Raw genomic sequence first — 12,236 nt, forward strand, 5'->3', positions numbered from 1 at the left:
TATAATGGTAATTAAATAATGTTTACATATGTATAAAAGCCTACATTAAAATCTGTCATATAAATTGGTCTCTTCATTAGAAATTAACCTACTGATTGCCACCATTGATGGACAATTTTTTTTAAATAATATTAAAAATATCTGTATGACATTATATTCTGCAGTTCTTCCCTGTTGTACCGAATATCTATACTTTTCAAATTATCATATCGAAGTTAGAAATTCAAATATTGTGACAACATTACTTTTTTAGGGTGCCACAAGTTTGTTAAAATTTCCAAAGGGTGACACGACTAAAAAAAGGTTGGGAATCACTGGTCTAAATGCTTAAGCTTTTTCTGTACGATTTACCATTGTCCTATAGTGTAATGTACAGACGTGTAACTCAAAGCTTATATTATTTAATATTTCCTATGTGAGTTAATAATGTATGCTTTACAGTGATAGGTTATCCGTATGTTTTTAAACTTTTAATCTCACTGAATTTTCTCAAGAAAAGTGCTTCAGACAATTGGACTGGAGGGAAAAGTAAGACCACAACAAGCCCGGAAGAAGTGGGACAACATATAAAAGAAATATAAGGTATGTTTTATACATATTCTTGTTACATATTTTTACATGCATTCTACAGTTTATATAAAAAATATATTTTTTTCTGTAGGAGCTGAAAAACCCACCAACTGGTTCAGGGGTGGACAAGGAAGAGGATACAGCTGCATCATGGCCCTGGTTCACCCTAATGGATGAGGCTTTGGGTCAGAAGCATTCAGTTACTCCTCCAGTGCTGTTTGCCTCAATGTCCCAGGCCTCTTCCACCTGTGGTGAGCCGGGGCCTTCAAATGCCTCTCTCTTGCCCCTCAATGAAAAAGAGGAGCCTCATTGAAATGTTCAGGGAGGAAATGGCCAGAGAGGAAGCCAGGGAAGAAGCCAGACAAAAGGCTGCAGATGAGAGGGCCAACAGACTTCTCAATTTACTTGAGACTCTTGTTAAGAAAAACGAAATTGTATATATATTTTTTTATGTATTCAAGTTATGTATTTAAGTTATGTTAAAATAAGTTTGTTTACCTGTGTTAGTACTGCAGTGGTTTTGTTTTGGTATAACAGTAAGTTGAGAGAATTTGGGAATAAATATACTTAAATTGAGATGGCAAGGTTTTATTTTCTGAGTTTCCAATCTCAATAGGTTTAATTTAATTTAAATATGTTCTAATTAATTCAATACTTACTCATGTCAAGTCAAGTCACCTTTATTTTGTATAGTGCTTTATACAATACAGATTGTATCAAAGCAGCTTTACAGTGGCAAACAGAGAATAGTTTGTCAATAATGCGAGTGGACAACAACAAACATTAATTTTCAGGGCCGTAGAGATCATGTCTAGGTGATAAAGGTCATCTCTAGGTGACAACCTCATGGTTAAAACTTATGTATACTCACATGAGATGAAGACACCAGTCATATCAGTAACTTTATAAAAACTGCTTTATTCTACATTGATGTGTGATGTGAGTATTGAATGTGTTGGACAAGAATATAGAACATACAAAGGCAATAACATAAAAACAAATACAATAATAACAAGGTGGTCAGACATGTGAAATGAAGATAAAAGGTAAGATCAATCTTGTTTGTATTTATACGTTTAATTATATTGTACATGGTAATCATGATCAACAACATGATCCTGCAGGGCGGACAGTTGTGCAGCAATGCGTTCACGCAGAGCACTTCCATTTGTAGTCTCCCCAGCCACTTCTTCTTCTTCTTCTTCTTGCTGAGGTTGCTCTTCTTCTACTGCCATAATGTCGTCATTGCCAATACAGATGTTATGCAGTATGGTGCATGCCAACACAACATCTGGGACGAATGAAGTATCAACCTCCAGGGCGTGGAAGAAGATGGCCCTCCACCTGGCCTTCATGATGCCAAATGCTCGCTCAATGACTGAGCGGGCTTTGGCATGATGAGCATTAAACCTGTAAAGCCCCCAAAGTGATTATTTAAATACAATTTAAATATAAGAAACGTAATGATGCTTAATTTTATTTTAATCTTTTTCCAAACCTCTGTTGTGCCACTCCTCTTACAGGCTGCTTGAAGGGTGTCAACATGGCAATGGGCCTCTCCAAACAGGGGTAGCCTCCATCACCCAGGAGGAAGTGTCCTGGTGATGGATATGCCCCACTGCGATACAGGGGGCTGTGTCGGAGGACTCTGGAGTCGTACACAGAGCCAGGAAAGCCAACAAAGACATCAATAAACTTGGCTTTGTGGTCACATACAGCCTGCAGCTGGATTGAGGGAAACAGTTTGCGGTTTCTGTAGCACTGAGCATGGGGCACTCCAGGTGCTTTGATCCGGATGTGACATCCATCAATTGCACCCATTGACCATTGGAAAGCTGGATGCCCTGCCAGCTGCCTGAAACCCTCACCCACCTCCCTTTGTGCATCCAAGGTGTTTGGGACACTTATCACATGTGGTGTCAGACGTGTCATTGCCCCTGCCACTCGATGGATGAGCTGGTGAACAGTGGATGTGGGCATGTCAAACGCCCTGGACACCACACGGTAGGAGCTTCCACTGGCCAGCCAGAAAAGGAAGACCAGTAGTTCAATGGTTGGACCCCACCCATGAACCCGCCTCTGGTCCAGGAGCTGGAGAAGGGCTGTAATGGACGCACGACTCAGCCGGAAATCAGGCCGTGTGTCACCCCCTTCAAAAAAGATGTGTAGGAGTGAGACTGTTTGGTTGCAGATGGAATAAACTGGCAAGCTCTGTTGGGAATAGTTAATAAAACTGAAAAACTGCTCATTTGGGAATGTATAATATGTATAATAATTATGTTTAATAAAATATTTTTTAAATCTAACACTTGCTACTGTGTAATTTTTATATAATAATTGCCTAGGGGATATTGAAAATATATACAATAATGAACAGTAATACTGTAATAATAAAATAAAATAAACAGTATTGCTGTTTATAATATTAGTTTATTTTTGAAAATGAGAACAATTACCTAACCTTCAATTAAGACTTACCTCTGTGCTTCTATTTAAGTAAAAAGTAGCTGCCATTCTCAACATTATCCTCCTTAAAAAGTAGCTGCCATTCTCAACCTTCTCCTCCTGTGCACAGACCTTTGGCGGGCGAGTTCATCAAGGTCTTCATAGAGTTAATACATAACTGAGGTGCCTTCGTGCAAAAACGCTGCCTTTGAAGTCATTGCCTCATACGGCAGCAAGTCAGCCGCCTAAGTTTTCGGATGCAGCCAATGAGTTCTATAGTATTTTGTCGCGTCAGGTGTAGACACAGTGTAACATTGGTTTTGCTTTGTTTCACAGAACTAATCGTTGCCTGGGATGCATACGCATGTGTGAGGCGGAGCTATCAAAATAGGGGCAAGACCCGTTTGGATGTAGGGGCGTGTTTGTTTTGGTGATTTGAAATATCAATATTGGCTACCAGAAATCACTTAGCCCACCTTTAAATGTCCTAAAATAGTGATTCACTGGCCTACTTGATTCAATGTCATTCGTTGGAGACGGGCAATGTTTAACCACGTAAAAAAAAAAAAGGGCAATGCAAAAGAGCTTCTTTCTTCAGTGCTTGAAGCCTGAATGACACAAATAAAAAACAATAACATTGGAAATAAAAGAAATGAAAACAGCCATACATATTATTATTATAATTTTACTTAAAATAAAATAAATATATATATTTTTATTTTACAGTAGCCTACAACAGTATCACTACAGTAATATATCTGATTATTTGTTAAATTTTTATAGGCTAATTTAGTTAAAAATAAAAAATTATACTTATTATTGTATAATTATTGTATAAGTCATGGTTCAGCTTTTGTTCTATATGAAGTACATGAGAGTAGGATATCACAAAAAAGAAAAAGTCCATGGGAAAGCAAAACAGCTACTAAAAAAGACGCAATGTGTTAGGATAGGAACCACCAATAATTAATTAAAACAGAGGGCATTATGAACAAAGGATTAATTTGACATGGGTGGAGACAAAGCTGGTGGAATGAAATACCAGAGTAACGCTGCAGGAACAGAGGACCAAGGTGGATCAAGGGGAACCGCGGATTATAGTGGAGCCAAAGAGAGGGGGAATCCATGGTGGAGCCAAAGAGATGAAGGGCCAAGGTGCAGGTCTAAAACTCCTTAGTGGAGCCAGATATCAACAAACCATGATGAGATTAGAAGGACGAGGCATCACAGTAAAGTTGGGAGGATGAAGGATCATGATGGAGTAAATGAAGCCAAGGAATCAAAGAGTTTTGCAGTAGAGCCAAAGGTAAATATAAGGCCAAGGAGCTTGGAGTGCTGAGGTAAAAGTGGATGGTCTTAAGGCTTGTGCACACCGGAACGAATATCGCTCGCGATTATCGCCGACGTTTAACGCCTAGTGACTAAACAAAGGGCGCCATTGTGAGTGTGCACACCAGCGTACAAAACGGCAGGCGTAAAAGCGTCGACTCCTGGGGTCGACGGTGGCGCCAGCGGCACCACTTGCAGATTTGAATGATGACAGCGAAAAGAACTTAAAATGCTCCTTCATACTTGACCGTACATATAAGAGTAATACAGCATTTAAATCTGTAAAGGGTCTACTTTTATTTGTGTACACTTACAATATCAACAAAACATTGTGCTTTTGCAAAATAAAGAAAATAAACGGTGTGCTTTAAGCCGTCTCATTCTCCGCGCATATCTGTTTGAAATGCCTCACTAAAATGAACTGAAACTCAGCGAATATTTGACACACACACATGAGAGATATATCTATAGAAAAAAGTAATCAGTATGAAACCAACGCGATGGCAAGTCTTGGCCGTTGGCCTTCATTATCGCTAATGTGACCACGCCCACGGGCCGAGTGCGCATTTTGATATTACAATCGTCCACGTGAGACGCGCGCATGTAAACGCCCGCATGTAAACGGCTACTTCGCTTCTGGAAGAAGACGCGCTGAGAGAAATAAAGCTTTGGATTTTCCTCAGAAGAACACGCCGGCTTGATATTCAGTGGAGGATATCATTTACACTAGTAAGTCTTTTTTATTAGCCTACTTGCATTAGTTGTATTGTGTTACTGTGACATAACTTACATATTTTACTAGTTACTTTTTCCAAACCATGATTCCTGACTAAATGTATAATCAAGTGAAACATTATGAAGATTCATTCACTGCATATATGTCTCACAACGCCAGGAAGTTTTTTTTTAATGTTCTAACTGTTTACATTTTCGTTTAGGACTGTGGCTGCATCACTGGCATTGCACAAGAAAGGCACACGTATCTTCAGTTTTGAGTTCGCTGGAAATCATACTGAGTAAGTGCACAGTATAGTAATTGTACTTTTATTATGCCTAGACTATATGGTAATATTATTTGTGGTTGATAGTGTTAAAATGTAGTTTCTTTGTTATTGGCATTCTAGCCAAAGCAAAGCAGCCCACTCGGTCATGGAAAACAGAGACTGCCATTGACATGTTCTACAGGCTCTGAGATTCCTGCCTGCACAGGAACCTGGACCACAGCTAAGACCATGTGAAGCACACACTCCCATGAGTTATTTTATGTGATAGTTATATGTATTCTAAATAAACTACAAACAAAAAATATATAAATTTATTTTTTCCTTACATTCTTTCTTGTAGCAATTCCCTCTCAGTCACACACCTGACTGAAAGGCTCATTATGCAGCTCATTATGCAGGCCTTTGTCTTCTCAGGTGTGAATCACAGCATTATGCATGAACATTCACGCCTCCTCGCATATACCTTTTCTAAACAAAAAGTGTCTTAGAAAATTTAAATAAATATATTGTTTTCTGTAAATGAGTAAGATGATTTTCACATAATTTTGAAGCAAAAACTCTAGACTTCAAGATCGTGCTGATTACAGTTTTATTAAACTGAGCACACACTGATACCTAATGATGGAAAGGAAGTAAGTACACAAAGAAGAAGCACCGAGGCAAGATGAATGTAGAGCTGCTGGTCTCATCGGTGTCGCTCAAACGTGACAGCGACTACAAAAATCTCGATAAGAGGGAGTTGTTATGGAGAGGAATTGCAGATCAAATAGGATTCGATGTGTACTGGGGTATTTTTCATTAAGCGCCATCTAATGTCAGGGAGTGAATTTGCATCTCCACTTGGCTCATCACCAGTGAAAATCGCTTGCGTATGAACACACAAGACGCGTCGAAAATAATCGTCCCGGTGTGCACGAGGCTTTAGACTCCGAAGATCATGGTGATCTCCTCCTACTCTGCAGGCTCTCCCCAGTCATCAACCATGAGTCCCCTTTTGATTCGGTTTTCAAGTTGTGCATCTTGAATCTGTGACTGCTGAATCATGCACTGTCAAGGTGCATAACAGACCTGTAACAGACTCTCACACATGATTAAGCAGAGGGACTGGATTATGTCAGTGGATCTGAAACATTTCTTTCATGTTCAGCCTCTCATCACAGAAGGTTTCTGACATTTGCTTAGCATTCACCTGTTGGTGTGGAACGTGACACAATGGCCTGGTAAATTGCCCCATGTCAGTCATTGGCTACGTTCACACTGCGAGCCTTAGTGCTCAATTCCATTTTTTTGAAGCTCAATTTTTTCTTTGATCTGATTTTTTAGTATAGCTGTTGACATTGTTGTTTTAAATGTGGCCAATATCAGATTTACAGTGTGAACAGATCATGGTACTGAACTCACCTGCATGCGCAAAAGAACGATACAAACAGGGTTTCCAGGTTTTCTCAACAAAATCCACCCAATTGCTTCTCAAAACTAGCCCAATCATGATCTGGCGGGTAAAGAGGCGGACAGTAACTAAGTACATTTACTTGAGTATTGTACTTAAGTACACTTTTTAAATATTGGTACTTTACTTGAGTATTATTTTTTCTGGGAACTTATGACTTTAACTTCACTACATTTGAAAGACAAATATTGTACTTTTCACTCCACTACATTTCTATGAAGGTCCTCGAAGTAGAAAGTCGTTACTATGTAGCAGTTTTGAAAGTCAGTGAGTGATTTTTTTCTTCTCTAAAACTTGACTTTCTTTTTTTTCAGACAGTTTATCAGTAATCACTCTTGTAGGGCTACATGAAGTGATGTCCCAGCATTTTTTGAACACTGACCAGCTGCAAATGTGATATTTATTTACAACAATTCAATAATAAGAAGTTAATATTGTGGTATATATTAGACACAATATTGTCTGATTTTGCTAAATTATGTAAGTGAAAATATTACCTATAAAGCCAAAGAATAACTGATGTGCATCTCCTAATAAAACACAATAGGTGTTGGACTTGAAGCAGCACTGCACAGACGTTCTGTGTGTGATATCAAAGTACCGCGAGAGTGATTAGACAGCATTTTTAAAATGTTTGTTTTGATGGCAAATAAGTCTGTTGCTGTTTTGCTTTTTTGTTAAAGCAGTGTTGCTGTTGTAAAGTTATACAGCTACAGTTGTGTTGCTGGGTTTTAAAGCAGGTTTGATTTTGTTTCTTCCTTATCACTCTGTATTTACAGGATTTCACTGTCCACTCTGTTCAAATGTGATTGAATGGCTACACATAGATGTGTGCACACACTGTCAGAGCTGTGTGAGATCACTACCATCCTGGTTTTGTGGGGGTGTTAAATGTTTATTTATTTATCTATTTATTTATTTTTGTTTTGTTTTTTTTCCCCATAGGTTTTTAACATTCTAAAAGCTCTTTATTTCAAAGATACTACAAGCTAGTCAGTGTATTCAGTAGGTGTAATGTATTCTAAGTTGCTTCAGAGGTATTGCAATTATTACGTACAACAATAAAACAGTGCATTGCCATAAAAAAGTAAATGTATTTTTGGTACTTAAGTACTGTTAAAAGCAAGTACTTCTGTACTTTTACTTAAGTAAAAATCTGTCTTTACAACTTTTACTTGTAATGAAGTAATATTTGACCAGCAGTATCTGTACTTTCACTCAAGTAATGGAGTTGAGTATTGTCCACCTCTGGGGGTAAATATTGCTTTAGTGGGGTCGCGTCAACCCACGAATTTGAAAAACAACCCGCAGTAACAATGAAAAAAGTAGCCCAATTCCACGGGAAAACTGGATCTGGCAACACTATATTTTGGCAATAAGTAAACGATTTTGCATTTATTTATAGTGTGATCTGCTGCAGAAACCAGCAAAATTATGCGCAGGCAATATGAAAAATAAAGACAAGGATGTGACAAAAGACAGCAGAGTTTTGAAACTTTTATGATACAAGCCCTCATGTTTTGCTTGTAATTAGCATTGTCACTGTAATACTTATGAATTTTTCTGACACATCACACTTCCACTGATTACTTTTTGCAACTGTCTTGATAACTTTGGATATGTAAAATCTCTGAAGTGTCTCCCGGCAGCACAGAATTATGATGAATGTCGATCTAGAGTGACATAAAAGTCGCATGAATTCCGACATAACTGTTCACACTGCGGTCACATTGCAAAACATCCAACCTTGAAAACATCTGATTTAGTATGACATATGGAAGTGGCACAAATCAGAATTGAAAAGATCAGATTCCATGTGGTTTGTGCTGTTCACACTGTCATGACAAAAACAGATCTGAGTCACGTGAGCAAAAAACAAACAAACAAAAAGATTTTTGTGCCAGATTTGCCTGCAGTATGAACATATCCATTTTGCCTTTTATACAAGTGCCAACTGCCAAGTTGCATACGCATGTGTTTCACTAGGTCCGCTACCAAGAACTGCTAAAATGAGGGTGCTGGGGCTGCCTCCATCCTCCCATCATGCAACATCACCTCCACATAGGCTAGGTGAATTAGCAAAGTCAACTTACAGCAGCTGTGTGGCCTGAGGACGCCAGTGCATCTACCGGTGCAGCAGCTGTGTGTGCTTAACCTGAGGACGCCGGTGCATTCTTGGTTCCCTGAGAGGAGGTAATGAGAAATTGCAGTTTGCCGTGGTACTTTCAGCTCAGAGTCTGTAGATCACTGCTCTTTTCAGTTGAAAGTTTCTGAGGCAATGAAGCTCAGTGCTGCTATATATAGAACAGTCTTTGTGGGCTTGAACATTATTGGCCAATGTAGGACATTAGTGTCATTCAGTACGGCTTCAGTATTTCTGGAGAAAGAGTTTTCCCCATAGCATCAGCTACTGATGCCACGTCTTGTTGCCCAGATGTTCTGTGTGTTTCTGTATAAGTCTATATAATGGCATTAATTTGTATGTTCATATGTAAGTTTACTGTTCTTTTAGTTAAATATTGGGATGTTGTTAAAGCCCTCATTGTGGCACCGAGCCTACAATATCCCCCTGCCCAACTCCTCCAACGTACAGAACAATGATAAAACATGTTCAGTGGTCCATGGCAGCCGTGTGTGTAAGCTTGGGGTCCATGGTAGGCATAGTCACAGGTTTAGGGGTCAATATAAAAAATAAAAAAAAGCTGGAGCGGACGCTGGCTGGACATCCAGGGCTCGAGCAGGCTCAATGATGTCAAGATCTTCCTCCACCTCACCCACTGTGCAAAAGGATCTACTTACTTTAGTGACAGATCCTTCAAATTCATATGGGCACCATCAATGAGCAACCTTTATTTGTATGGTTCATTGAGTTCAGCTTAATAAAAACACATATTGGCACTGTGAGGATAATGAATTTGGTATGAAAAGCAAAAAAACTCACAGGGTGATACATGAGGGGTCGACCCCCTGAGAGAGGAGGGGGATTTGAACAGCCACTAGATTCGTTTTGCATCTTCTGTAACATCATGGTAGAGACCCATATTTTGGGCTTTGAATCTGGACTGTCTGCAAAGCAAGTGCAAAACTGAGAAAGAAAACAATGCTTATGCATATTATCAAACTAACAGACTTTTTAATGAATCCTTACATTGTGCAAATAATCATCCATTCAGATACACTCTGGGCCCTATTTTAATGATCTAAGTGCATGGTCTAAAGCTCATGGCGCAGGTGCACGTCCAAATCCACTTTTGCTAGTTTAACGACGGGAAAATGCATGACAAAGACGGCGCATGGTCTAAAGGGTTGTCCCTATTCTCTTAATGAGTAATGTGCAAAAGGTGATAGAGAGAGTGTCAGAGCGCTGTTGTGCTAGCCAGAATGGGGACTTTTATTATGTAACGCGGATAGCCGGAAGAGACACTGTTCATTACTCGGAGATCGGCAGACTGCCTCCGCTGCTGCTAGTGATCGGGAGACATGCATCATTGTTCATATCAGCCTCAGTTTGAATGTATCTTGTGTTGAGTGCGTCCTATACGAGTGAGTACGAATCCTCGTTAACTGATTGATGCTTGCTTTATCAATGATGACGCAGTTATTAGCTGTCCGATGTTGCATGGTAATGCTATTATCTACATGCTATTCTTGTAACATATCTGTTTATTCACAATGTTCGGAGTTATAATGTTTATAATGTTATAAGTCATGTGGATAAATAATGATCGTGGATGCACTGTCACACAAAGGGTTTATACATCATTATGTTACTGTAAGAGGGGAGCAGCCTATAGTTGTATATGAATAATAATACTTGTAATGGTGGTTTCATTATATTGCTTTTGTTTCTTTCAGAGAAACCACACCCTCCACCACAATCATACATTTCATGCTTCAACTGATAAGCACCCAGCCCTCTCAAGAAGACAAGATTCTTTAAAGACTGTGCTTAAGTTTCCCCTCTAACTGGCTCACGCCTCCCATCATTCTCAGCAACCCGTGTATGCTCATTTGCAGTGGTCCCAGAGTCCATCCTCGTCTCTATCACCTAAACCACTTTGTGTCCACTGCAGTCCTCAAGCTTCTTGGTCCACATCTTGTTAGTAGACACAGACTGATGTGCATGTAAAGGCTGACTCCCCCTCTGAGTTGATCATATCGCATCTGTGAAAATAAACCTGTTCAAACTGATACTTCCCTCTGTGGTGTTCTGACCGACACACCTGGTTCACTGCAATTCAAGCTAGCCCTAACAGTATCAGGTAGCTCTTCGCTACATTTGTGGTCCTTCGAGCCGGATCGTAGTTGTGCTGGGAGTATGCAACAGAGTGATGAAGCATCGTGGGCCCCCTCCACTCGGCCCAAACGTCAGTTAAGACAGCCATCCTATCTGAAGGATTATGAGGTCAGTGCAGTGCGACCAAAGATACGTGGCCCATCACGTGTCAGACCAGCACCACACCAGCCTAGAGAGGAGAATCGGAGCTCACAGCCTCATGTGAAGTGGAGTAGACCCCCCCGAGGCACATGACGATTATTCACCAAGCTCTGAGGAGAGCTATGATGACACAAGCCTAGGATGGCCACCTACCCCTATGCCCTACACTCAGGAGGGAGCTGAGCCAAGCGGGCTACACAGAGAGAGCATGCCGTACAGTTTCGCCTCACCTTATGACACTAGAAGGGAACCGCTTGAACTATCGGCCTCAGCCAAAGAGCAAGGAGCAGCGCAGCGCGATCAATCCTTTGAGCGATGGCCAATGCCCCCCCCCTTCCATTAACAGATGACTCGTTAGTGCCAGAGGAAGAGGGGGGTGACGGACAGCTGCCCCCTCCGCCATGGCCTTCCTCCGACTACGCTCCAGAGTCGGCAGCTGTCGAGGAGCAGCGAGTGGTCATTGTCATAGACCGAATGATGAGTGAGTTACAGCTCATGAGAGACAGTGTGACATCCAGCATAACAGCCCACACTCGTCCACATGCGACCCTTCGAAGCCTGAACCCCCCTCAGCCTAGACGAGGTCCTGGACAGTATGATGTCTTGTCTTCAACCCCGAGACCTGGACCCTGTTCACCCATCTCACGTCCGCAACCCAGTATGTATCACACTAATGCGGTATGCTTAACTTAGCATCCAGTTAGGCCTGACATGAGCCGACCGCATGCCGCCAGAGGCAGACAGTTCTCGTCAGTATCCGCGAATCAGGGAAGAGGAGAGTATATAGGGCCGGCGCCGAAAATTCCTCTGTTTATCCATAACGACCCAATGGAGTTTTCTCGTCTAAAATTAGCTCTGTCGAACCTGCTACCCACGGATGCTACAGAGCTTTTCAAGTATCAGATTCTTGTGGACCACGTGAAACTTGAAGAGGCCTGTCTCATTGCCGACTCCTTCATTAACTCACCTAGGCCATACACGGACACCATGGCAGCCTTGA

At 40.8% G+C, this 12,236-nt stretch overlaps 1 protein-coding gene across 1 annotated transcript; it reads right to left on the reverse strand.

Moving 5' to 3' along the window:
- Positions 1-1,646: 1,646 nt before the first annotated feature.
- Positions 1,647-3,084, reverse strand: LOC107688879 (putative nuclease HARBI1). The gene is made up of 3 exons (XM_016486708.1): positions 3,049-3,084; positions 2,069-2,781; positions 1,647-1,980 (listed from the first exon to the last, which is right to left on the reverse strand). Exons 1-3 carry the CDS (start codon positions 3,082-3,084, stop codon positions 1,647-1,649), a joined length of 1,083 nt encoding a protein of 360 aa, XP_016342194.1.
- Between the last annotated feature and the right edge of the window lie 9,152 nt (positions 3,085-12,236).

This window comes from Sinocyclocheilus anshuiensis, unplaced genomic scaffold, assembly GCF_001515605.1.
Source record: "Sinocyclocheilus anshuiensis isolate Anshui unplaced genomic scaffold, SAMN03320099.WGS_v1.1 scaffold101, whole genome shotgun sequence".
NCBI classification, from domain to species: domain Eukaryota; kingdom Metazoa; phylum Chordata; class Actinopteri; order Cypriniformes; family Cyprinidae; genus Sinocyclocheilus; species Sinocyclocheilus anshuiensis.

Bases quoted from the DNA above. Each gene is read 5' to 3' on its own strand.
- LOC107688879 (XM_016486708.1), bottom strand. From the start codon at position 3,084: ATGGCAGCTACTTTTTACTTAAATAGAAGCACAGAG. The intron at 2,782-3,048 runs GTAAGTCTTAAT...TATTCCCAACAG, and splicing joins ACTTAAATAGAAGCACAGAG to AGCTTGCCAGTTTATTCCAT. The intron at 1,981-2,068 runs GTTTGGAAAAAG...GGGGCTTTACAG, and splicing joins AGAGGAGTGGCACAACAGAG to GTTTAATGCTCATCATGCCA.